Consider the following 27,782-nt stretch of genomic DNA (forward strand, 5'->3'; position numbering starts at 1 on the left):
TGTGCTCTTCTGCTGAGTCTGCAGCGCACAGGCTCCAGAGACAGACCCATAATCCCACACTCCCACACTCCACCCAAGAGCGTCAGAACCACCAAACTCTGTCCTTCTGTATTGATTCATGCAGATTTAATCAAAAAGTTTAGCATTGTGTGGCCTTTAGTTAAACTTTTTGCACCAAATAACACAAATACATTTTATTTATTACGCCAAAACTGACTCTTGTGAGCTTTAAGTCGTGTTAGAACGTTGTTACTTCATCAAAAACAGACCTGGAGTTGTGTTTTGTTTCATTCACACATGTTTGAGTAGCTTTATTTTTATTCTGTCTACATTTCCAAACCTCAAACCGCTCTGTTCCACCTTGTGATGTCACAAAGTGGTTGTTTTCAAGTTAACAGCTACGTTTTACGATTTGGATTTAGTACGAAATCGAAACTCCCAGGTTGAAATGACCCAAATGATTCTATAAATGAAGGTGTGTGGAGTTTAAAAACACAGTGGAGCACTTCCTGTATCACCGCATGATGACATCACAAGGTGGAACAGAGTGTTTTCAGTTTGAGAGAAGAGCTCAGCGTAAATATGCAGGGTTTTTGCGTTTAAACATGTGTGGAAGAAACACAAAAAAACAACTTCAGGTTTGTTTGTGGTGAGGAAACAACATTATAACATCAGAAAACAGCGTCATACGTCCGCTTTAACTTAACATAATAAAGAAGCAATACGCAACATACGTAACCTAGCAACTGGGTGGAAAGAAAAACGTAACCTAGCATTTTTAGGGTGTATCATTTTGGTGAAGTTTATCGTTTTACTTCCTGGTTGGACATAAACAGCAGATATGATGTAAGTAGAGGTGATTTCATAACGGTTACCTAGCAACCATAATGTAAACAAAGGTCAAAACATGAATAAAATGGAGAATAGTTATGATTAAACCAATGCAAATGAATGATGACACCTCTGTTTTGTTAAATGGGGGTTTAAACTGTCAGAAAAATGCCTTCCTTGTGCTTTAATGAGGGTTTTGTTTAAGAAGTCAGTGCTACTTCTTGTATTTTTGTGCTTTTTCTCCGTTTTTTTTTCTCACAAACTGACACTTAAATGAGTTAAAACTAAAATAAATGTTTACCATAATGCTACACCAAAGCAAGTCAGGATTGGAAGAACATGAAAACGGCTGAGCACACTTGTCATCCTCTTCCTCATTTTCATCAAAAACAAAAGTCCTGAAGTGAATTGGTTACATCTCGTCCTGTTTTCGCTTTGCGCTGGTCCCTTATGAATATTCACTGAAACTCCTGCCTCATGTCCTAGTTCAACCTGACGACAAAAACACAAAAACATTTGGACGGGCTACAAAGAAAGAACCGCTGCGGCACAGATTTTTCCGAGGGGCGGAGAGGAGCGGGGGACCCTGAACGCATCGTGGCAGAATGGGGGTCGAAAAACATACAAATGAGGCCTAAATCCGGAGCCACACGCGAACGCAACCCCGAGCCAAGGAAAGTAAGTGGGCCCTGAAGTGACACATTTAAGCAAAAGTTTAGGTTCATGTAAAATTCAGACGAACATCCAGGCGACAAATGACAAAAACAACCAAAAGGGAAAAGTGTAATGAGGAAATGGGTTTGGGAGAAGATTTGGGAGGTTTCAAAATGGCAGCACAGCACATTAATTGGAATAATACGGGTTTTTTGCCATTAAACATACTTGGAACTTTTTATGTGATCCTATGATGTTTTCTTTTTGTATGTTGCACACGAGCAACGCAAAGCAGAACAGGACCAACTCAAATCGGCCATTTCTGACCACTGCAAAAGAGAGATCCAGATTATGGACTGGGACAGAGCAAACATCACTGGGACAGAGGACAGCAAACACTGTCACTTGATTAAGGAAGTAATGGAAATATGGATATGAGCCCACGGAACTTAAAAAATAGAATAAATAAATATGTAAATGTATTATGGCTGTATACAAGAGGTAATTTAATTAAATGAAGTTAATTAAGTCAACATTAAAGATTTTAGACCACTAGTTAAAAATAAATAAATAAAATTAAAAATAATAATAAAAATAAATTTATAATAATAATAATAAATTTATAATAATAATAAAAATAAATTTATAATAATAATAATAATAATAATAATAATAATAATAATAATAATAATTAAATAAATAAATAAATAAAATAAAATAAAAACTTTCTGGGTAAAATTTCTAGGGGGCGCTATTCTCTTTTGCAACATTAAAGATTTTGGACCACTAATTAAAAATAAATAAATAAATAAATACATAACTTTGTGGGTAAATTTCTAGGGAAGGCTATTCTCTTTTCCAAGATTAATGATTTTGTACCATTAATTAAAAAAATAAATAAATAAAATAAAATAAATTCCTAGGGAACGCTAATCTTTTTCCTAGGAGACTGTTGCTACGGAAGTGACGTAATGACGCTAAAGATGGCGTCTGTTTCAAACGGATTGTGCACAACATCTCCTGCTGTAAGTTCACTGTTTACAACAACTTTTTATCGATTTCCCCTGTGTTTTACTGAGTTCATACCGCAGGACGACATTTACAGGCTTTGACCTCTTAAAACACGCGTGAGTGGAGTGTTTTAAAGCTTTTACGTTGGCGAAAAGTGCTTTGTTTACGATGGAAATGTACCTGTGTTCTGACCTGCTGGACCAACCTCAGTAGAATAATGTTAGGAGTCTTTAAATAATTCGTAATTTTAAAGCAAGAAAACTGTTTAAACGTGTTGTAAAGCTAAATAAATACTCCTAGAAGTGCCTCTGGGTTTAAGTTGAAAATTCAAGACGTCATTGTTGTGTTTTGTTGATAATTTGGCGACTCTAAGCAGCAAACACCCTTGATACTTACCAAACTAAGCTAAAAGAACTAGCATTGGATTATAATGTGTCTGTATTTACTGCTGTGCCTTGACAAAGGAAATCCAAGTGAGCGTTTGTTGTTTTAGAGGTAGGGACGTCCCCGGAGATGCGAGGCGAAGCAGCGGGACGTGGGAGGGAATGTGGCCGAGGGAGGCGCACTGAAAGCGGGAGGAGCAGCGCGCGGCCCCGGGGGACAGAGCCGAGATCCAAGAGCCACGAAGAAGAGACGAGGTAAGCGTTTTATTCATGTGTCCTGGAACACAGCTGCAGGGGGGAAGCTTACAGATGCACTCAGAGCAGGTTAGCACTGTTAAAGCCTAGTTGAATTGGTTTAATAGCAGTGGTTTACTTTAAATGGATACTTTTTACTTTTACTTCACTACATTTGAGAGCATTTTTCTGTACTTTCTGCTCCACTACTACATTTTTGAACAGGAATGAAAGGAAAAGATATTTTTTTTATGATTGCTTGAGACCTGCTGAAAATGCTGAGGAGTTTCTTTTATTTATTTTTTTTTAGCACATTTGTAGTTTGAGTTTGACTAAAATATACAAAACAAAAAACAAAACAAAAAAACCCCAATTAAGCCCATTGTTTCTGTTGATCAAAATTCAGCACAAAATCAAAATCACTACATTTGAAGCTTTATTAAACCTCAAAATATGCACAAATTACTTTTACTTTTTACTCAGGTACATTTTTAACATACTTTTATTTAAGTAGATTTTTTCATGTGATTCTTTTACAAAAGTATTTTTTATTTCTTTATTTTTATCTATATCTGTACTTTTACTTAAGTAACAAAATGGAGTACTTTACCTGATTTAGTTCATGTTCTGCCCATTCTCCATGACTCAATCCTGTTTAGACCTGGGTCATGTTGGCTAGGCCCTTGTTTAGTGATACTTTAGACTTTCTTTTGCCTATTTTTGTCTGGTTTAATCCTGGAACAAAATACCAAGGTGTGTTTTTTTTTTTAAACAATTGTTCATCTTCAAAGTTTAGTGATGGATGGACATTGGTTGGATTAGTGGTATACGTTTGCCTGAGATCCAGAATACATATTTCTGCAAAAATACTGTTATTTTTCATGATTTGCCAGACAAGGTACAGGTAAAATCTTGCCACCAACATGAATATATATTTTTAAATAAATAAATGAATAAATAAATCTGAGCAAATATATATATACAAACCAATCACATTTTAATCTTAGTGCAAACATTTGATTTTGACGATGGCATTTATTTTTATTTATTTATTTATTTATTATATTTTTACTAATTTCTTGATATTTCCACAGGCCGAAGGAGGTTCTGTTCTCCCTATCCGGCTCGGACAAGCAAAATGGAGAGTTGAAAAAGGACGATGGCACAGAGAGCGGGAAAAGGAAAGAGAAGAGAGGGGGTTTAAAAGGAGACGCTGTGGACGACATCACCACAGAGCTGAGGTGGAGAATGAACCGTGTGGAGAACGAGAAACTACAGCTGACGTCTGCACACAACCAGCAGGTACAACACAGGGTCAACATGGACAAGCCTGGTCCAGTTTAATCACTGAAATCATGATTATTCAACGATTATTTGCTGAGAGAAGGTGGGACATCAGCGAGAACAAACAGTTGACATTAAATTTACAGAGAGTTAAAGTTAATAATGTTGATTACTCCATTTTATAATTTTGTAATCGATTAGAGCAATAGTCATATCTGTGACTGAAATATGATAAATTCCACAGGTTTAGTTACATTTTAAAATGTTTATTTCAGGCTTATGGTTTATTTTTCAATGGGCAAAAATAAAAGATTAAAGAGGGGGTATTGTTTTTTGAGCTTTCTACCATGTTATAACATTGTTTTCTCATCAAAAACATGCCTAAAGAGGTTTTAGACGGCATTATGCATGTTTGAGTAATTTAGCGATCTCTCCCGAGCCCTTTTCGACCCCCTCCTGATGGTTAGCTGTAAGAGTCTGTGCAAAGCTCCGCCCACAATCCTACGTCACCCATGCTCCCACATGACAATCCTCTATAAATATACAAAAACAGGATGCAAAACTGTACACAACGACTTCACAAACCTGATGTGATGTGCAGTAGTTTCATTAGTGGGACGTACGCTGTTAATGTGATAGTGCTCTGAAGGTGCGGTGATTTAGCATGGAGAGCAAGGGGATGGGAGACTCAGACATCAAAAGCAAAAGTGTGTTTGTTTTGGGAGAATATAGCATTTTCAAACAATAAAAGGAAACATGGTGATTTAAATATATGTTACAGTTGATATGTTTTACAAAGGTACTGTTGTGTCCTTGGGCAAGACACTTCCCTTTCCCCCAGTGTCTGTACGAGTCAAAGAGCACGTGGTTCCTGGATTCATAGCACTTCAAGTAGAAAAGCTCTATATAAATATGACCATTTACCATTTCCAAATCTTAGACTGATAATGCTGCACTCAGTCTTGTATTTGTGAGGGACATAAAGACTTCACTCTTCCTCTCTGACGTTGTGCGTGGCAGGTGTGCTCTCTGGAGGCGGAGCTGGCCCGGTTGCGAGCGGCGGTGGAGCGCGGTGAAGCCGAGAGGGCGGAGCTTCAGTTTCAGATCACGATTTGTCTCAGAGAAAAAGAGAAAGAGGCTCAGACCAACAGAGACCTGCAGAGAGAGAGGGACACGCTCACAGGTACAGACCGGGGCGGGGCGGTTATGTGCTAGAATGTGATGATGTCATAATTATAGACGGAGGGGAGGGGCCTGTCACCGGGGCTCATAATAATAAAGACTCAGGACCCGTGCTATAGCGAGTAAATATTTAAAATGAAATGTGTGTTTTGAATTAAAAAAGTCCTTAAACTGCATAGTGTGGAGTATAGATACCGAACATTTTGACTTAAGTAAGTTTTAAAGTGGATATATTTGGTAACCTTTAGGTATCTGTACTGGACTGAAAAGTAAAAGTGTTTTATTATTATTTGAGACATGTTAAAATGAGTTTTTTATTGTCAGAGTTTGAGCAAACAAAAATATACAAATAAAAACAGCTAAGGAAAAAGTGTAATTAATAATTAATTCTGTTGAACAAATTTCAGCACAAATCTTTTTCAAAATCACTACATTTATTTTATTTTATTTATTTATTTATCTTTATTTATACAGGGGGGACCCAATTTGAAGCTTTATTATATCTCAAAATCTGCACAAAATACTTTAACTTTTTACTCCTCAAGCACATTTTTTTGTGTACTTTAATGCTTTTAAGTAGATTTTTTCATAGTCAATTTTTTTTTGCTCCAGTATCTATACTTTTACTTAAGTAACAAAATTAATTATTAAAAAAAATAATAATAATTCCACCACTGTACAGGGAGTCTACAGTGTTGTAAACATGAACAGAACCTATTATTATGTTCAATACATTTATTGATTAACTAAGCATTTTATGAAACTCTTAAATATTAACTATTATCCAACAACTTCACATCACATTACATCACATTATTAACTAATTTACACGTCTCATGAAATGTCGTGGCCACTGGGGGCAGCACACGCTCAGTTTTAGACCAGATATCAGTAAATTGATCTTTGTTTGCACTAAAATATGCTTAAAAAATACAAGGAACTGTGAATGCCACGTACGCAGCAGCAGAAGATGATCTATTGTTTCGTACCACTTTAAAGCCGTCTCCTTCCTCTCCCAGATCGTCAGGCTGAGGCGGAGCAGAGCCTGTCAGACCTCCGAGTGGCTTTAGAACGGACTCTCCGCGGCCGGGAGGAGGACCAGAGGAGTCTGCATCAGGAGCTGGAGGAACGAGACGCGCTCATACACAGACTGAGCCAAGACAACAGCCAACTGCACTCACTGCTCACGGTATCAAGAGTGTTCACAGTATCAATACGGTCTGAGTATTAAGACTAATGATGGTCAGTAGTGGAAGTAAAAGTACTGTAATTTTAGGTATTTGTACTGTCAATTTTAGAGGATACTGTTTACTTTTACTTCATTTCATTTGAGAGCAGGATCTGTACTTCTACTTCTTCATGGGTCTTCTACTTCATCTACTACACCACATTTTTTGAACAGGACTGGAAGGGTTAAATGTTTTTTTTATTATTGTTTGAGACCTGGTGAAAAAGCTGAGGGTCAATATATTTGAAGCTTTATTAGATCTCAAAATCTGCGTGAAATACTTTTACATTTTACTCGTTAAGTACATTTTTTAAACTGGTGCTTTAGTACTTTTACTTAAGTAGATTTTTTTCTTGTGATACTTTTACTTGAGTGTTTTTTGCTCTGTACGTTCACTTAAAAATAACAAAGTTGAGTACTTTTTCCACCACTGATGATGGACAACACCCATATTTGTTGTTTTGACCCAATATCACGGCAATTATCTCAATATTGATCCAAGACAATGCACATTTTTACAAATTTTATGTTTTAAAAAGCATTGGAACTTCTCTACTTAAGACTTTTGCCTTGTCATATAGAGGTTATTATCTTGCATTTCAAAAAACACATTAGAAAACTGTTATTTTTTTAGGAGAAATTTTAAATATTGATATGAGAATTGATATTGTTGATTTATCGATATTTTGGAGTCAGTCTAACCCGTTCTACTTCTTATTGGCCTCTCCTGCCTCCTAAATCCTGGGTCTAACGTTCGCTCTTGTCCAGGATCAGAAGCAGGTGTTGGAGCAGAGCGAGCAGAGGATGAAGGAGCTGCAGAAAGAGGTGGAGAAGGACCAGGAGGTGAAGCGTCGCCATGCCGACAAACTGCGTTACCTGAGCAACCGAGAGAAACGTCTCCGGGCCGACAAGGAGGTGACCAGGAAACCAGGCTCACAGAACACATTTACACAAAAATATTATCACGATCAAGAACTGCATTTAGTTGGAACTTGAACCTCAAAAAGTGAAAAAGATGGCGAAGGTAGTTTATGTTTTTGTTGTGCTTTGCTGTAAAAATCTTCATTCGTTCATCATCAATTTGGCAAAACATTAAATATCCAGTTGTGATCCCCTTTGTTGCCATTAGGGGGAGACAAATATAATGCATCCTTTGTTACTGAACATTTTTAAGATGACTTTAATTTCAAATACATCTGTTTCTTTGTGTGGACAGTTCACAGAGCAGAGAATTAAGACTTTGGAGTCAAACATCGAGGCTGAAAGAGCTGCTCACCTCGAGTCCAAGTTCAACTCTGAGCTAGTTCAGGTAAACCAGGAGAAAAACGGGTCTAAACGGGGACTGCACATGGGTCTAAACGAGGACTACACATGGGTCCAAACGAGGACTACACACGGGTCTAAACGAGGACTGCACACGGGTCTAAACGAGGACTACACACGGGTCCAAACGGGGACTGCACATGGGTCTAAACGAGGATTACACACGGGTCCAAACGAGGACTACACATGGGTCTAAACGAGGACTACACACGGGTCTAAACGAGGACTGCACATGGGTCTAAACGAGGATTACACACGGGTCCAAACGAGGACTACACATGGGTCTAAACGAGGACTACACATGGGTCTAAACGAGGACTACACATGGGTCTAAACGAGGACTACACATGGGTCTAAACGAGGACTATACATGGGTCTAAACGAGGACTATACATGGGTCTAAACGAGGACTATACATGGGTCTAAACGAGGATTACACACGGGTCCAAACGAGGACTACACATGGGTCTAAATGAGGACTACACACGGGTCTAAACGAGGACTACACACGGGTCTAAACGAGGACTACACATGGGTCTAAACGAGGACTACACACGGGTCCAAACGAGGACTACACACGGGTCTAAACGAGGACTACACACGGGTCTAAACGAGGACTACACACAGGTCTAAACGAGGACTACACACGGGTCTAAACGAGGACTGCAGAAGTAAACTGTGACTTATAAAGAGTGATTTACGAAAATATTTCTTTATGTTTTTCAGTTGCGTTTGAGGGACCTGGAGGCGGTCTTGGCAGTGGAGCAGTCCAACCTACAGGAGGCGACGTGCAGCGTGGAAAAACTGAGAGAACACATCCAAGACGCCGAGAAGAAGAGGGAGCAGGAGCAGCAGAGGAGCAGCCAGACGTTAGCTCAACTGCACAGGTTCAAAATAATATCTAGATAAAGGTGAAGCGTCTCTGTCCACACACAAGTACAGGTGAAGTGTTTTTTTTTTCCCAGGTTGCAGCTCGAGTTTGAACAGTGCAAGTCCGACCTGAGCGCTGCTGCGGCGACTGAAAAACGGACGACCTCTGACCTCAACGTTGCCCTGGAAACGGAGAAACGTGTGACCTCGTGCCTTAAGGAGCAACTTGAAGATGAGAAGAGGCGGCAAGAAAGCACCGAGTCACAGCTCCAACAGGTTTATAACAGTATAACTTCACAAAATCTCCTCTTTGGTCCTCGTCTCCTGTCTGCTCCTACAACTATGTTCTGTTTCCAGCCTAAAGTTATCAGAAGAGTAATAATAATAATAAATATATACAATTGCCCTTAATAAAACATGACAACCTGCTTAACCCTTTAAGGACTGAGCATGCCTAGACTTTTATTCTTTTTTTAATCCATAAAATGCATGTTAAAGGAAGGAAATTTACTGCATTTTTTTCACACAACTACCTCTATTTTACACATCCATCCGTATTTTTTTTTTGACGCATTGAATAACTCCCCACCTGCGCTCTGATTGGTCGTCTTCGAGGGACAGCAGAGGCAGATTACCGTAATGACAGTGACATATTTAAATAGCTCCATGCCTCTGCTTTGAGACGCCGTTTAAATTTACATGATCGCACGATTGGTTGCGGAGTTACGGTGATGGAAAGTCCACAACCGCGAGTCTATCGGCGACGAGAGCATTCGCCGCTATGGGGTTAATGAACGTCTGCTTAAGTAATAGTTTGTTAAGAATAATTTAACCTTAGTAACAACTTCATTAACCGGTTAAAGGGCCCATATTACGCTACGTCCTGATCTAGGCAAGGAAAGTTTATTTGTACAGCACAATTCGTCGTACACAAGGTAATTCAAAGTGCTTTACAGAATAAGAAAGACGTTAAAATCACACAAATCAAAACATAAATAATCACAAATAATCATCATGAAATTAACATTAAAACAGAAGAGGCAGAATAAAACCCTTTCAGTCACATGCAGAGATAAACAGAACTGTCTGCGTTCTCTCATCAACATTTTTACACTGAGTTCTTCTTCTCTCAAACTGAAAACACTCTGTTCCACCTTGTGATGTCATCATGTGGCGATACAGGAAGTGCCCCACTGTGTTTTTAAACTCCACACACCTTCATTTCTAGAACCATCTGGATCATTTCAGCCCTGGAATTGCGAATCTCGGCTAAACAAAAGGTAAAAGGTAGACAGGAACTTGAAAACTACCACTTGATGACATCACAAGGTGGAACAGAGCGTTTTGAGCTTTGGAGATGTAACAGACGAATAATAAAGTGTTACTCAAACATGTGTGAATGAAACAAAACACAACTCCAGGTCTGTAAATTTGTGTAATATAGGACCTTTAAGTATTTTGTCGTGCTTTAGTAAGATGTAGTGTTTTTTTTTTACTTTTCAGGTGACAGTGAATATAAACAGATATAAAAACTTTGTACAAGACGTCAAAGAAACACTACAGCAGCATCTAGGTAACGTATAGTCATTATCCCAGTTTAGCAATAACCGTGCATTAGTTTATATCTCATGTGGTTGTTCTGGCAGAAGAGGATTCTGGGAGTTGGAGTCCTGATGAAACACTGGAGAAGCTGAAAACGATGCTGTTATCCCAGAAACGGAGACAAGAGGAGGCCAACAAACAGGTCCGGAGCTTAGATATTTACTGTTTTTGTTTATTTTTTTCAACCCTGATATTGATGTTTTATTTACACAATATAAACTCACTGAAACGGCTACAAAAATGCTAAAAAAATGTTTGAAATTGACTTATTTTTCCACCTTTTAAACCTTATGTGGATTATTGCTCCTGCAGTTGTACACCACATGGCCACTAGAGGGAGTTTCTTTGCTTTTCTTTTTTTCTTTTGAGTTTTCTTGTTTCTTTTTTCAGGTAGAGGAGCTGCTTTTTGCCTCTGAGCAGCTCCTGGACAACAACGAGGAGCTGAAAACTCTGAACTCGCAACAGAAAACGCAAATAGAGGTAAAAATCACAGGGATCAGGACTGAGCAGAAGTTAAACGTGATCATTGTAGTTTGAATCTTAGTAAAACCAGTCGTAATAATAAATAAATAAAAACATTCTGGCTTTTTTTTTTTTAACTTTATACTTTTTCTTTGTCTTGTTATTTCCATTTTCTTTCAAGTGTCATATCCAGATGTTTTTTCTATCCAGATGTTTATTTTATGTCTTGTTTTCCAGTTCATGAGAGTCGTTTTCTTGGAGACAGGAGCGTTTTTTTTGTCAAATTTGTTCAGTTTAATTATGGATGTGTTGCTAAGTTTGCAGAGGAGAGAAGATGGAGGGATGTGGCAGCGAAAGTCCGGGGTTCAGTAGCTTTGTGACCCTTTCCCAGAAATTATAGACTGGAGTGCAGTTCCTGAAGCTGTGGATGTGGGTGTCGTACAGTTAACTGAGCTGAAACCCATTTTCAATCGTCTTTGTCCAGTGTAGTGTGTGTGATGGATGATTTAGGGTTGAATCAGTTTGTCAATTTGTGTCAGATCTGCCAAAATATGTACAACATGACACCAGAGACCAAGAGACCAAGAGACCAAGAGACGAGACCAAGAGACGAGACCAAGAGACGAGACCAAGAGACCAAGAGACCAAGAGACCAAGAGACCAAGAGACCAAGAGACCAAGAGACCAAGAGACCAAGAGACCAAGAGACCAAGAGACGAGACCAAGAGACGAGACCAAGAGACCAAGAGACCAAGAGACCAAGAGACCAAGAGACCAAGAGACCAAGAGACCAAGAGACGAGACCAAGAGACCAAGAGACCAAGAGACCAAGAGACGAGACCAAGAGACGAGACCAAGAGACCAAGAGACGAGACCAAGAGACCAAGAGACCAAGAGACCAAGAGACCAAGAGACCAAGAGACCAAGAGACCAAGAGACCAAGAGACCAAGAGACCAAGAGACCAAGAGACCAAGAGACCAAGAGACCAAGAGACCAAGAGACGAGACCAAGAGACCAAGAGACCAAGAGACCAAGAGACCAAGAGACCAAGAGACCAAGAGACCAAGAGACCAAGAGACCAAGAGACCAAGAGACCAAGAGACCAAGAGACCAAGAGACCAAGAGACCAAGAGACCAAGAGACCAAGAGACCAAGAGACGAGACCAAGAGACGAGACCAAGAGACGAGACCAAGAGACGAGACCAAGAGACGAGACCAAGAGACGAGACCAAGAGACGAGACCAAGAGACGAGACCAAGAGACGAGACCAAGAGACGAGACCAAGAGACGAGACCAAGAGACGAGACCAAGAGACGAGACCAAGAGACGAGACCAAGAGAAAATCACACAAATATGTAGTGGTTCTTTTAGAGTGTATATTTTGTGGAAAAAGTAGATTTTTATCAGTTTTTTTATGTGTGTGAATGTGAATTTTTGATATGAAGAGGGAGTGAGGCCCAGAGGGAGAGTGAGGCCCAGAGGGAGAGTGAGGCCCAGAGGGAGAGTGAGGCCCAGAGGGAGAGTGAGGCCCAAAGGAAGAGTGAGGCCCAGAGGAAGAGTGAGGCCCAGAGTGAATGCGAGGCCCAGAGTGAATGCGAGGCCCAGAGTGAATGCGAGGCCCAGAGTAAATGTGAGGCCCAGAGTAAATGTGAGGCCCAGAGTAAATGTGAGGCCCAGAGTAGTATTTACATAATGGTATAAACAGCAGTAGTTTGAGTTCAGGTGCTTGTGTTCTGTGGATTTACATGGGACAGAGCTGACAGTGGCTCAGTTGGTAGAGCGTTTGTCCACTGATCCACAGGTTGACGGTGCGATTCCAGCTCCCACAGATGAAAAGTGTCGTTGTGTCCTTGGGCAGGACACTTTACCACTTGTCTGTGTGCACTGGTGACGCGCTTTGAGTGACTTGAAAGCGGAAAAGCACAGTATAAAAGTGACCGTTTACTAAAAGCAGAAAGGAGAAGTGAAGATGAGATATTTTTTTTGGTATTTGTATTTGTAAAAACGTAGAGATGAATCTGTGTATAAATCCGTTTCGTAGTATTTTCTTGTGTATAAATAGTTGTGTTTGCGTAAAGTCGTAAGTAAAGGAAGTTTTACAGTGGATACTTTTTACTTTTACTTCACTACATTTGAGAGCAGTATCTGTACTTTCTACTCCACTACATTTTTGAACAGGACTGAAAAGTAAAAGTATTTTTTTATAAGAGTTTGCTCAAACAAAAATAAACCCTCAGCCGTTTCTGCAGGTCCCAAACAACAATTTACAATAAAAACAACCGGAAAAAACATTCTATTTAATTTAGTTTAGTTTTAGTCTTTATCAAAGTTTCTACATTTGAAGCTTTATTAGATCTGAAAATCTGCGTGAAATACTTTTACTTTTTACTCTTTAACTACATTTTTAAACAGGTTCTTTAATTCTCTTTTTTTTAGGTGATACTTGTACTTTTACTTGTACTATTTTTACTCCAGTATCTGTGGATTTAGTACTTCTCCCATCACTGTTGATACTTGAGACACATTTGAGTTGATTCCTGATGTGTTACTAAAATTCTGTCTGCATATCGTTATTGAGAAAAAGAAAAACATATAGAATTATGAATTTAAAAGGTCTGAAAATCTGCGTGAAATACTTTTACTTTTTACTCTTGTAGTACATTTTTAAACGGGTACTTTAATACTTTTACTTAAGTTCATTTTTTCAGGTGATACTTTTATTTCACTATTTTTTTGTTGTACTTTTACTTGAGTAACAAACTTGAGTACTTCTTCCTCCACTGCTCAGATACGTAACAGTGAGAGCTTTTGCCACGCCCCCTTTTTCTGTCGACCAATCAATGAGCAGAACACGTTTTAGTCGACCACACCCCTGTAAAATCATAATTAAGTGTTGTAATTGTAATAAATGTTTTTCTCTTATGCACATGTTTGTTTTTGTTTTTTTATAGGAATCTGAGCGGTTGTCGGCGGAGCTGAAGCAGGAAGTGACACGTTTGCAGACGGAGGGCTGTGATTGGTCGAACGTGACGCGGCAGCTCCAGGCCGAGCTTCAGCGAGAACGAGACGAGAGGAGACGAGAGCGAGACGAGACGGAGGAACGAATGAGCGTCATGAAACAGCAGCAGCGCGAACAGGACGAGGTCTGTGTGTCAGATGCCCTCCCTGTGTGTGTCAGATGCCCTCCCCGTGTGTCAGATGCCCTCCCTGTGTGTGTCAGATGCCCTCTCAGTGTGTCAGATGCCCTCTCAGTGTGTCAGATGCCCTCCCCGTGTGTGTCAGATGCCCTCCCCGTGTGTCAGATGCCCTCCCCGTGTGTCAGATGCCCTCCCCGTGTGTCAGATGCCCTCCCAGTGTGTCAGATGCCCTCCCAGTGTGTCAGATGCCCTCCCAGTGTGTCAGATGCCCTCCCTGTGTGTCAGATGCCCTCCCAGTGTGTGTCAGATGCCCTCCCAGTGTGTCAGATGCCCTCCCTGTGTGTGTCAGATGCCCTCCCCGTGTGTCAGATGCCCTCCCAGTGTGTCAGATGCCCTCCCCGTGTGTCAGATGCCCTCTCAGTGTGTCAGATGCCCTCCCCGTGTGTCAGATGCCCTCCCCGTGTGTCAGATGCCCTCTCAGTGTGTCAGATGCCCTCTCCGTGTGTCAGATGCCCTCCCAGTGTGTCAGATGCCCTCCCCGTGTGTCAGATGCCCTCCCCGTGTGTCAGATGCCCTCCCCGTGTGTCAGATGCCCTCTCCGTGTGTCAGATGCCCTCTCAGTGTGTCAGATGCCCTCCCTGTGTGTGTCAGATGCCCTCCCCGTGTGTGTCAGATGCCCTCCCAGTGTGTGTCAGATGCCCTCCCTGTGTGTCAGATGCCCTCCCCGTGTGTCAGATGCCCTCCCCGTGTGTCAGATGCCCTCCCAGTGTGTCAGATGCCCTCCCCGTGTGTGTCAGATGCCCTCCCCGTGTGTGTCAGATGCCCTCCCAGTGTGTCAGATGCCCTCCCCGTGTGCCCCTGTAGTTTAAATCTGTACAAACATGTTCTGAAATGCGATCCTCGTCTTAGTTTGTCCGTTCATGTTCGAGTCTTTTTGTCGGTTCTTCTGGACATGTTTTAATCCTTTTGTTGAAACAATCACAAATCTAATCACAACACGAGCCAGAAAAGTCAGTTAGGTCTGAACAATTTGGAAAAAAATCTATCCGTGGTTACGTTTTTAATGTGTTATGTTTTATTAAATAGAGGAGGAGCTTTTCAAACTGGTGCACGACTCCTCTGTGTTAGTTTAAAGAGCAGATAATATACAAAATACACAATGACAATAAAAACACTCTTTCTTTAGACAATATACTGTGATTTTCCACGTGAAATGGTAGTACTTTGTGTTATATTCCCATGCGTCTTACAGTATTGTTCAAAAATAATAGCAGTACAATGTGACTAAACAGAATAATCCCAGGTTTTTAGTATATTTTTATTTCTACATGGTAAACAAGTTACCAGTAGGTGCAGTAGATTCTCAGAAAACAAACAGGACCCAGCACTGATGATGTGCACGCTCTTAAGTCTGTGCCACTGGACAAAGTTGAAAGGAGTTGACTGTACAAGCTCAAAATGATTTGTAGAAATGAAAAAATAAAAATAAAAACCTGGATTATTCTGTTTATTCACATTGTACTGCTATTATTTTGAACAATACTGTATATGTGTGTACTCCCTCAGTGTGCAGTCGTCTTTGTGCGTTATACTTGTCAAAGATACTCAGGAAAGGTTCATTTCTCTTCTGTGAATGTGAGCGTTTTTAGTATTGATTCCTGCGAAAAATTAGTATCTTTCTTCTCTTTATCTTTATTTATAAAGACGAGAAAACTTGAACTCAACCTGTTTAAAATATAATAAAAGCAGAAAAACAAACAAAACCAACAAGTAAACAAGTCCATGTAAAGCATAAAAACAGAAGCAGGTGTGTCGATAAACGTTTGTTAGCAGATTATTAAATTGCGAATATGTCACTAATTTATCCATTTTTGCATTTCCTTGGACTGTATTTCATTTCTGTGAAGCAAAAACACCTAAAAGCCCCGTGTCCCGTCTCAGTTTTGGTGCAGCTCGTCCTGGTGATCTGGTCTTAAATGTTCCGTTATCAATGAATCAATCTAGTTTTGATATCGATTCGCATCTGATTTTTAACGGCTCTATTCATAATCCATTGTTTGTGCCTGTACTCAAGCACGCCTGGAGTTGCGTTGACCTTTCACCGTCCTCATTCCCCCCGTGTCTTGATACAGTCGCACCATGAGCCGTGTTATTACGTTACTTTACTTTTAATCGCGCCGCGGTGGGTTTGTGCTAAACTCGTTATCCCCAGTCTCCCCCCTCTGTGACGCGGACGCCGTTGTGTCCAGCAGAGAGGGTCAACATTTATATTTTATTTTCTGTTACAACTTGTGGTTTTCAGATTTTGGACTGTAATGACGTCAAACTGCCACACGGGGGAGCAAGAGACAGTTTTCCCTATTGATTACACTGTACTTTTTTACACAAAATCCAAAAAGAAAATGCACAAATGTTGAACCATTTCCTTTAGTGACTAGACCCAGGAACTCATCTGCATTATAACAATATTCATTTTAGGATCGTCAAAAGTATTGAAAATCAGATACTAATCGATATTAAAACAGGTATCGAAACTAGATACTCATTTGAGGAGGTATCGATATTTAAAAAGTCACATTCACAGGACAGAAATCTTTCCTGAATATGTTTAGAATGATCTTGAGCTGAATCAGAACAAGTATAAGACACATAGACTAGTGTTTTTTATTATTATTATCATTGTGGTATCGGTATCGAGTATCGATTCTAATTCATTTCAGCTGTTCCTCATTTGAATTAAAGGTCCTATATTACACAAAAATGGACTCTCGTAGCTTTAAGACATGTTGTAGTTGTCATTATCTCCTCAAAACCTGCCTGGAGTTGTGTTTTGTTTCATTCACACGTTTGAGTAAAACTTTTAACTCAAAACGCTCTGTTCCACCTTGTGATGTCATCAAGTGGTTGTTTTCAACAGCCTTTAATGGCTCCTTTTACCTTTTATTTCAGTAGATATTGGCAATTCCAGAGCTGAAATGATGCAAACGATTCTAGAAATGAAGGTGTGTGGAGTTTAAAAACACAGAGAAGCACTTCCTGTATCACCACATGATGACATCACAAGGTGGAACAGAGTGTTTTCAGTTTGAGAGAAGAACTCAAAGTCTAAAAAATCTGCAGGGTTTTTGTGTTTAAACATGCGTGAATGAAACAAAACACAGCTCCAGGTCTGTTTCGAGTAATTTTCCCCAGTCAATAGATGTAATATTTAGTTTTTAATCGTTAATCACTATGGCAACGGTGCTGATTTTTCATGTCATTCCAAACTGAACAGTAAAGACGTGTCGATTCTTACCCCTGTTCTGTGCTCCAGGCTCGTGTGTCCTCACTGCACGCCCTCCTTCAGCGTCTGCAGCCCCAAAGCATCATGGGAAGTCTCTCCTGGGACGAGCTGTGGATACGAGTCGGCGAACGAGCGGAGCAGATCAACGCAGACCTCCACCAGGCCAAGAACCAGGTCAGAAATGTGCTCAGATGCCCTCCCATACTGCGATGGTACTGTAGTAGTGAACTGAAGGTGAATGAATGACGTAAAGTGGAAAAGTCTTTGTTAATCGTGAAACTAGAGTTGGACAATTTTGATAAAATAAAAAAATAAATCAATATGTTTTGCTTTTTCTCGCTAACGATATGCAGACAGTATTTTAATAACACATCAGGAATCAACTCAAATGTGTCTGTAAAGTATCAACTGTGATGGGAGAAGTACGTGATTGTGTTACTTGAGTAAAAGCACAGATACTGGAGTTAAAAACTACTCAAGTAAAAGTAAAAGTATCACCTAAAGTCACACGTGTCAAACTCAAGGCCCACGGGTCAAATCTGGCCCTCCACATCATTTTATGTGGCCCTCGACAGGGTAAATTAAAAGTTATGACGGTCTTAAAATGTCATTTTATCAGGAGATGCAGTTACACAGACATATTTTTACATCTAGGCAAATGCATGTGTAATATTTGTAACTTGAATAAGTAATAAATGCAGAAACAGTTGATTAACAAGTTTAAAAAGTAGATTTATTTTACATCTGGCCCTTTAAAGGCAGCCATTTTGCTGACGTGGCCCTCGGTGAAAATGTGTTTGACGCCCCTGCCTTAAGTAAAAGTATTAAAGTACCTGTTTAAAAATGTATTTAAAGAGTAAAAAGTCCAAGTATTTCACACAGATTTAAACCCTCAGACTTTTCAGCAACTCTCAAACTATTATAAAAAATACTTTTACTTTTCAGTCTTGTTCAAAAATGTAGTGGAGTAGAAAGTACAGATACTGCTCTCAAATGTAGTGAAGTAAACATAGAAAGTATCCACTGTAAAATTTTAAGTACACACACCTAAAATTTGTACTTAGACACAATACTTTACTACTTTTACTTCGTTACCTTACCATCGCTGAGTTCCAGTTTAGCATAAAACATTATTGACTACAAAACTAACCCCAAAACTGCAGTGTCTTACAGTTTTTTATATATTAATTATTCTTGATATTGTAAATAAACACATCTTCTACATCTCCAAAACAACAATTTCATTTTTCAGCTCGTTATTATCGTTGTATTGTATTTGCTTCTCTGTGCTTGAATCTACTTAAAAGACCTTTATATAAATCCAGTACATTATTACTGACCTGGTCCCTCTTGTCCAGGTGTCCTCCCTGCAGAGCGTCCTCTCTCGCCTGGAGGACAAAGTCAGGAGACGAGAGGCCGACCTGAAACGCCAACACCAGCAGACGGTGTCAGAGCTACAGCGCCATCTGCAGGTAACGACCACAAAGCACTAAAACTTCAGTCATATGTTGGAGTGTTTGTCGGTACAGTTGTCCCTCACTTGAACTTTGAGCGTTTAAACAAGAGAGAAATGTGAGAAAATGTTAACGCCCGTGTGAGAAAAGTGTATAAAGTGTGTGGTGAGGGGTTTTACAGACAAAAATATATAGAATAACTGTAAAAAATAAAGCTATTGCGGGTTATTTTTAGAACGTGACCCCCGCGATAAACGAGGGACCACTGTATCATATTTTTGCTGACTAATTAAATAAAAAAAAATCTATAAAAATAAACTACAAGCCCTGTCTGACCAGTGATGGTGAAGTAGCGAACAAAAGTACATGCGTTAAATTAAATATACTGATTTGAAATGTAGTTTGTATAAAAAGTGACGTTATTAAATTGTTATCGACTAAATATTGATGTCCATCCTGAGTCTGTTTGTCTGCTGAGTTATAAGTGTAATAATATAAAAAGTATAAGATGGTACAATACAAAATATACAACAAAACTGTGTCAGACAAGTACTTTTTAAAATACAATAGCTCCCTCTGCTGTCCAGTACACGTAAATGTAACTATTACTACTGTTGTTTTCCAGTCGAGCCGCTCCGAGTGCCGTTCGCTGCAGGATCACGTGACCTCGCTGACCTCCGACCTCTCGTCTCTCTGCGACCAGTCGGGGAGGTTCCAGTGGGCGTGTCTTCTGCTGGGAGGGGCCCTCGCTCACGCACAGGTCCGACCCTCGTGACGTCACTACAACTTATAGATCGGTGGTTTAAGTTTGGTAAAATCGGTGTTTGAATATATTTGGTAACGATTTGACGGAACTTACAACAACAACACTGGACTGAGGAACTGCGATCAACTTGTAACGGCTATTTACCATTTTCAAAAACAAAGACAATAGTGTAATTTAAATATTTACATTTTGTTCAGTGTAATTTGCAACGAAAAAAAATAATTATAATGAAATTAATTATAGAAATAGGTTCATTGACTCTGTACAAAATGGTTAAACTCCATAGTCAAATTGTGTCTTAAAAAGCAGCGGACATGGTTATAACCCGGAGTCTGACTTTTCTGAATAATCACAACTAGTACAGAGCAGTGGGCGGGGACAGGGGGTAGGTGAAAACTGAAATTTTTGAAGCACTCGAGCCTCAAATGCTGAACAATACAGGAGTACAGTACAGACGACGGTAGTTGACTGTTCAAAACCTCCTCTCGACATAATCGTCATCGGTAAAGCGGTTCAGCTTCCACAGATGAATGCCGTCGTTGTGTCCTTGGGCAAGACACTTTGTCTCCAGTGTCTGTGTGCACTGGTGTATGAATGTGTGAGTGGGTCCTTGATGTAAAGCGCTTTGAGTGAAGGTGGAACCATGAATCAATCAAAATACAAGTCTCGGTAAGCTAATGATGATTATTTAAAAAGTTTATTTTGTTTTATTTTGTTTTATTTTAATTGATTTTAATTTATTTTTAATTTATTTAATTTTATTTTTTAATTTATTTTATTTTATTTTTAATGTAATTATTTTTATTTTTATTTTATTTATGAAAAAAAAAAAAAAATAGTACAGTACTAAACATAACAGTCTTTACAATGAGCTAATGTTTTATTATTGAGCAGGTAAAATGAATGAATGAGTAAAGTTATGAAGTTACAAATAGTTTTGACGTTCAGTTTCAGGGCTGAGTCTCATTTCTCTTTCATTTATTTTTTTCTTTCTTCCTTTTTTTCTTTTCCTTCCTTTCCTTTCTTCCTTTTTAACCCTTCTCTCCTTTTTTTCTCCTTTTCCCTTCTTCCTTTTTCTTTGAATGAATAATTGTAGAACCTTCCTCACATTATTTCTGCCTTATACTCAAGCTGATACTATTTGTGTCCATTAAAAACACAGAAAATGATGGAAAAGTATTTGAGCAGCTGCCGCTTTTTGAAATTAAAATTACAGTTATAATCGAGGGAGAAGAAAAATAAAATAAAAAAGTGTATATATGTCCCTTTGAACAGATCTTATGAGTTTTCTGTCCTCTTCTCAGACTCGTCTCCGTCGTCTCTCGGAGCAGAAGACGTTTCTCTGTCGCGGTTTGGCCGAACGAGACGCGCTGGAACAGGAAGTGAGGTCACTGGTGGAGGCTCTGGAGGCCGACGAGGGCGACACGCAGCAGCAGCAGGAGGAGAAGAAGAAGCAGAGAGCGCGGAGGAGGTGGAGGCGGGTCTTAAACGTGGTGACGGTCCTCAGGAAGTGGTGCGTTCTGGGAAAAAGGAGCCGGGTGCTGTTCAGAGCGCAGGTGGACGGGGCCGGAGCGGTGGGCGTGGCGCTGTGTGGAGAGGCTACGGCAAGAAACGAGGGACAAAACGGTGGGTTATTTCTTACTCCACTCGAAAATTAAGCATCTTGAAGTAAAGTTGTTCCAGAATAAAGGTCGAAATCAGTTTGCGTCACATAAAAAATACGGCCAAAGTCATGTTCAAAATGACTGAATTAATTGTGACTTTGTGCTATTTTAAAGTAATTCTGTTGCTTTTTTACACAATTGACTGACATAAATGTTGGTTTATCTTCTCTCATCTGTATTGTCATTATCACATGTGCAGTTTTCATTTGGTTCAGTTTTTTGTGTTTCCTGAAAAATGTGAAAAAAATACTTTGGGGAGCCTTTATTTTAGCTAAAATAATTATTAATTATATAATAATTAATATTGTAGCCTTTATTTTAGAGCTAAAATGCAAATCTAAAAAGTACATTTAGATATAAGCTCAGTGGTGGAACGTAACAAAGTAAAAGTAGTAGAGCGTTATACTTAAGTACCTTTTTTTAACTTTTACTTCACTACATTTGAGAGCAGTATCTGTACTTTATACTCCACTACATACTACAACTGAAATGAAGACTAAACATATTTATTTTTAAGTTATTTTTAACATGTTCAAAGTTCAAGCAAAATAAAAATATTCAAAAAAAATAAATACAAAATCTAGAAAAAATTTAAAAAAGATTGATTCAGTTGTTTCTGTTTAATAAAATTCAGCAAAATACTTTTACTTTTCACTCTTTAACTACATTTTTAAACAGATACTTTAATACTTTTACGCAAGTAGATTTTTTTTCATGTGATACTTAATTTTACTTGACAAATTTTTTTTTGATCCAGTATCTGTACTTTTACTTACATAATAAAATAAAGTACTTCTTCCACTACTGTATAAACGAGTCCACGCCCTAAAAAAATATTCTGAACTTAAGTTAAAGCTGCACTGTGTAACTTTCTCGTGGGCGGTCTGCTACCTGCTCGCTGTCAGTTATTTGCCTGAAAATTTCCACAGTGGCATTAAATCGATCTATTTTGTATGTATCAAAAAAACCCAAAACAAAACATGCACCGTTGGTCCCCTCTCCACAGATTTGATGCGTAACGTGACCTGGTAGCGCCACCTGCTTGTCTCTGTAGGAATAAACGTGTTGTGTAAATTTGATTCTGTTGAACAACATTCAACCCACTCCCAGAAATGTTACATAGTGCCCTTTAATTTAGATAATCTGTTTTTTTAGTTAATAAAAAATGTCAGCAATATAACAATCAGAAAAAAAACTATTAGCCATTTGAAATTATAACAAAACACAACTCCAGGTCTGTTTTTGAGGAGGAAACGACATTTTAACACGACTTAAAACTACAACAGTCAGTTTTGTGTAATATAACATCTTTAATATTTGTATTATTTCTGTAGAAGAAACAGGAAGTGGAGAGACGTGCCTTGCTCAGTGGCTCCGGTCCAAACATCTGTCCTCTGTGGTGTTGTCCTCCATGTCGGACCTGCAGGGGGCGCTCTCAGGTAAAACTCTATTCAACACTGTGTTCATTTCGCCTGTTTTCACGTTCAGATTGTGTGTTTTTCTGTTACACGGGGACATGAGCCAGTATTTGTGTATTCATTATTAAATTATTTTTATTTGGTGTGAAATATATAAAAGAAAAATGTGTTGAATCTGATTGTTTAAATTAGTAACAACAATATATTTTGGGGTTAAGTATTTGTCGTGTGTGTATTTTAGTTGCAATATTGGGGACGACCTTCAAGAACGAATGATTCAGTGGTGGAACAAGTACTCTTCCTGTTTAAAAGAGTAAAAAGTAAAAGTATTTTGCGCAGATTTTGAGGTCTTATATGGCTTCAAACGTAGTGACTTTGACAAATGTATAATATATATAATAAATAAACCCTCAGACTTTTCAGCAGGTCTTAAACTCTGATAAAAAATACTTTTACTTTTCAGTCCTGTTCAAAATGTAGTGGAGTAGAAAGTACAGATACTGCTCTCAAATGTACTGAAGTAAAAGTAAAAAGTACACACTGCAGCTCAGGCCTTTTTAATGATACTAAATTCATAAAATGGTTCACTGGGATTCTCCTGCTTTGCTTTTATTGCGTCAGTGTCACAAAACAGTCTCAGTATTATCGTTTATCGTGATATTTCTCTGTAGCGATATGTCGTACTTCAAAATGTGATAATCCCGCTATGTTTATGAGGGCGGGGCCTGTTTAACTCTGTGGGAAATTCACTGTTTTTGAAAGAAATATCCAAATTTACGATCCACAGACGTCAGTATTTGTTTGGAATTTGCTCCACGAACATTTAGTCACATTTATTACGGTTTAAAAGTCTTTTCAGCTGACGATGGCACCACTTTCTAAAGCTACTGTGACAATTTTACTTACCTTCTGTTTATTATTTATTTATATTTATTTATTCCTAACAGTTAACGGAGGAAACATTGAAGTTTTTCATGTGCGTAGGGCCAAATTCTACCATAGAACACTGACTAAATAAACCGCTTCACGATCCTCTATAATCCTATCACGTTCAGCTCGGATGAGGAAACGCCAAATGTCCGTTATATACAGTGTGGCATGGAGTACGGGAGGGCATCTGACTCAAAGCGATCAATTCTCTCTGTTATCTCTATGTTTTACCTGTAGGCTCCTCCCCCCAGAGCGTGCTGTCAGCGGTTCAGTCGGCTTCGTCCCGCCTCCTGGGCCACCTCCTCGACCAATCAGACGCAGCGACTGTTACGAGTAAACGCGGCTGTCCAACGAGGCGGGTGACGGTGCGACCCCACATGAAGGTAACCACGGGGACGACGTTGGTTTAATATTTATTTCAACCTGGTTTTTATGTGAAGAACTTGAACTTTCAGAACTTACTCTCTCTTCTCTCGTTTCGTCCAATCAGGAGCTAGTGTCCAGTTTGCAGCAGCACTTCCTGGATTTTAGCCAACGACTGCACTCGACCGAAGTGGAGAGGCGGAGCTTACGACTAGACCTGAACAATCTGAGACGAGCCACGAAGAAGAAGGAGCAAGAAGCCAACAAAATGGTGATTAGTTTTCCATTTCAAACCTTTAGAGGCTTTGAGCGGCTCGCCTCTCCGCAGAACTGTAACTCGTCTCATTTGTTCTGTGTCCAGGTCTCGTCGGAGCGGTTTGACTCGGTCTGTTCTGAGCTCCAGGGGGCGCTGTGTCGGGAGCAGGAGGCTCAGGCTCTGATGCAGGAGCTGAACTCACAACTGAACGCACTAAGACACAACATGGAGTCACTGAACGCTCAGAAGACTGAAGCACAGGAAACGCACGACCACACGGCGCAGGTCAGAGGTCACCGTCAAACTGCTTTTGCAAATGAATCAAATGTGCACTTAGTCAATGAAGAAGGTGAAAAGTCTCCTGCAGCACAAGTCCCAGGCTTCCAACATGGCCGCCGGTTTGAGGGAAAGGGTCTAGTTTAGTGGCGGAGGTCAGATGTTTAGCCTGGGGACATCCAGTGGTCGTTTAGCCCACCGTCCAATAGTGTCCTTCTCCTGTGCGAGCGAGACACAAAAGACACGACCATAGACGCGACCGCTCTGACCAATCAGAGCGAGCCGAGACAAAGATCAAGATTCTGTTAAATGTTAAATGTTGTTGCGTCCTCTGCGTAAAATGGCTGCTCCAAAACAGGAACTATAAAAATAAATATTCTAATCACGTGACTCCTTCTCTTTTCAGCTCCTCGCACACGCCCGTCGAGAGGTGTCCCGTAAAGAGCGCTCGCTGAGGATTCTGGGTAAACACCTGTCCGTCGTCCAAAAGGAGAAACGGCAGCTGGAGGAGAGGCTTCGTGAGGCGCAGGACGAGCTGCAAAACACCACCAAGTATGAATTCATATTAACCAATCACAGCCTGAGACGCAGCCATGTGACCGCCAGGCTTCATCACCGTTTAATGTGTGCGTTTCTTTTCACAGGCGTAAAGAGCGGCTGATTGAGCTGATGACGACAGCAGAGCGGAGCTGTACGCAGGTAAAAAAACGCTTCAAAAATCCTGTTTCAGAACGTGTTTATTCATAGCGAAGAAACGGATCATTCAGGTTTTATTTTCTGCAGTTTAGGGAAAGTCTCGTCCAATCACGTCGGCCTCTGTGCTCCAAACCCCGCCCCCTGACGCTTCCTGAGTCGCCGAGTGGAACAGAGAGCATCATGGGAGATCCAGGTGTGGCGGCATGTCAGGTAAGAAGAGGACGAGCTGTTTCTAAGTATCACAAAGATTAGAATATCATGTCAAATATATAAATATCTTGATGCCAGAAAGTCACTGTTTTCACTAAGTGTCTGCACCAGATTTTTCCCATGTATCTGAGCAAAATGTATGTTACCCCAGTGCAGATATTTGACATAAGCGGCTCATGAATTTAAAATAAGTCCCACTGTACTGTCTGCATCTAAATAAAATGCTCTATTGTCCGAGAAACTGTCCGAGAATAGAAAAAGTCGTCCAGTTATGATTTGACAAATTAAAATAAAGGACAACCACCTTTACTTTCTCGAAAGTTCAAACTGTAAATTGTCCCTGCAACCCACCTCTTCTCCCTGGCATTTAACACTAACTAGACAGAAAAAGAACAATAAAACACCAAGATATCCTGTGTATCGTGGTATCTGTGTATTTGTTTTTGACTTTTAGAATTTTGGTCAGTCAAAGTTGTTTTTAAATGTGCCATGTGAATATAATCTTCATCTTTCAACCTTTCTCCTCAAACTGGAGCTGTAAAAAGCAAACTGTCTACAAATCAAGTGTGTTTTGATGCGAAGGCTGTAAAAAAAAATCCAAGATAATACAAAATACTTTATTCTCTCGTCATGAAAATGTCTAAAGTTTGACCACAGCTAGAAAACATATGCAATTTAATGATCAATCTTCCCAAATAACGAGTAAAAACAAACCAGAATCCACCTTAACGTCCCAGAGTCTCCTGTCCAGCGTGGCTCTCCTGTCCCAGACCTTCTCCTCCAGAGCTGATTGGCTGGAGCAGGAAGTCTCCGCCCACCAGAGTCATGTGACCGCCCTGCGCAGCGAGCTACAGGACGCCTGCCTCCGACACAACCAGGTTTTTACCCCGGTGAGGAATGACACACACGTTACACTGTTGTCCCCTCGTCAAAAACATATCCGGGTGTGTTTTGAGTCGTCAAGTTCTCGATTGTTGAGTTTGTTGTGTGTAAATTCTACTTTAAAGGTCCTATATATCGTCTAAATGATTCTAGCGAAGGTGTATGGAGTTTAAAAACAGTGGAGCACTTCTTAAGGTGTTTTTTTTATGTCTCTATCGGAGAAAAAAGCATTTTCAGAAAACTGATTTGAAGTTACATTGTTCCATATTACTCTGTGGATGCAGGTTGATTTAATTAAATATTAAAACAGCTTTCAGAGTTGACAGTTTTGTTGTTTCCACGTGAAAGCTTGTTGCTAGGAGACCAAACCGACCAAAAACTAAAATAAAAAATTAGTTTTGTCTGTAGCATGTCCTCTTAAATAAAAATAGGTTATAACAGATTTCCTCATTTTGCTTTAAAGATGTGAAATTAATCTCTAAAGAAATCAGTGTTTTGTTTGTCGACTAATCAAAATACATCCCTAACGTCACAAAAACTGAAGAACAATTTGCTTTTTTTGAGTCACGGCTGTGCAAGAAAATAGAGTAACCTTGTTTTTTTTAGATGGCTGTGGAAATGGAATCAGCTCAACCTGTTCCTGTTGATAATTTGCTGAAAAATGAAGCAGTCGTCTGAAGACCCGCCCCATCGGACCAAACCCCGCCCCATCGGAGCAAACCCCGCCCCCTTCGGACCAAACTCCGCCCCTTCAGACCAAACCCCGCCCCTTTTGTAGATCCCAAAATCAAAGAAAACAAGTTATTTAAAAGATAGACTTTTGTCATCACACACTGTAAATAGTCTTTTTTTGTGTATTTAAGAATAAAGTTGTCAAAATAAAAGTTGTAATGAATCATTTGCCTTTTTACTTTACCTTTTTTTTTTTTTTTGCTTTGGGCTAACGCTTTAAACTCAAATGTATTTAGAATATTCCTGATTCAGATTCTGAATTTATGAAAAGACAAAGACTCAACTCAGACCTAGGATAGTCTGTATTGTTCCGGTTTATGTGTGGGTCTGATTGAAAACCTATAAAATGAATCGAATGGTGCGACATCAGCGGTGGAACGTAATGAAGTAAAACTAGTAAAGCAAAGTACAGATATCTAAAATGTACAGTAGAAATTACAATACTTAGGTAAAAGTAAAAAGTATCCACTTTAAAATCCACTTCACTACATTTGAGAGCAGTTTTTTTTTTATTATTGTCTGAGACCTGATGAAAAGTCTGCTCAAAATATGAACATGATAAAAATAAACCCTCAAACACAAATACACAAATAAAAACCAGTAGGACAAAAATGATTCAGTTGTTTCTGTTGAACAAAATTCGCCTCAAA

General features: G+C 39.6%; 1 protein-coding gene across 1 annotated transcript; it reads left to right on the top strand.

Moving 5' to 3' along the window:
• The first annotated feature begins 2,458 nt into the window (after window positions 1–2,458).
• LOC117386665 (coiled-coil domain-containing protein 171-like) lies at window positions 2,459–27,078 on the top strand. The gene is made up of 26 exons (XM_055229225.1): window positions 2,459–2,510; window positions 2,990–3,134; window positions 4,208–4,415; window positions 5,418–5,580; window positions 6,599–6,768; window positions 7,576–7,722; window positions 8,024–8,116; window positions 8,857–9,017; window positions 9,096–9,276; window positions 10,504–10,573; window positions 10,647–10,744; window positions 10,993–11,082; window positions 14,017–14,208; window positions 17,516–17,659; window positions 18,844–18,957; window positions 19,565–19,699; window positions 21,010–21,331; window positions 22,704–22,808; window positions 23,955–24,100; window positions 24,208–24,351; window positions 24,442–24,621; window positions 25,019–25,164; window positions 25,257–25,311; window positions 25,396–25,518; window positions 26,256–26,408; window positions 27,007–27,078. The coding sequence occupies exons 2-26, from the start codon at window positions 3,010–3,012 to the stop codon at window positions 27,076–27,078; spliced, it is 3,537 nt and encodes a 1,178-aa protein (XP_055085200.1). The 5' UTR covers window positions 2,459–2,510; window positions 2,990–3,009.
• Window positions 27,079–27,782: the final 704 nt, after the last annotated feature.

The sequence above is a fragment of the Periophthalmus magnuspinnatus genome, chromosome 18, assembly GCF_009829125.3.
Source record: "Periophthalmus magnuspinnatus isolate fPerMag1 chromosome 18, fPerMag1.2.pri, whole genome shotgun sequence".
Taxonomy (NCBI): Eukaryota; Metazoa; Chordata; class Actinopteri; order Gobiiformes; family Gobiidae; genus Periophthalmus; species Periophthalmus magnuspinnatus.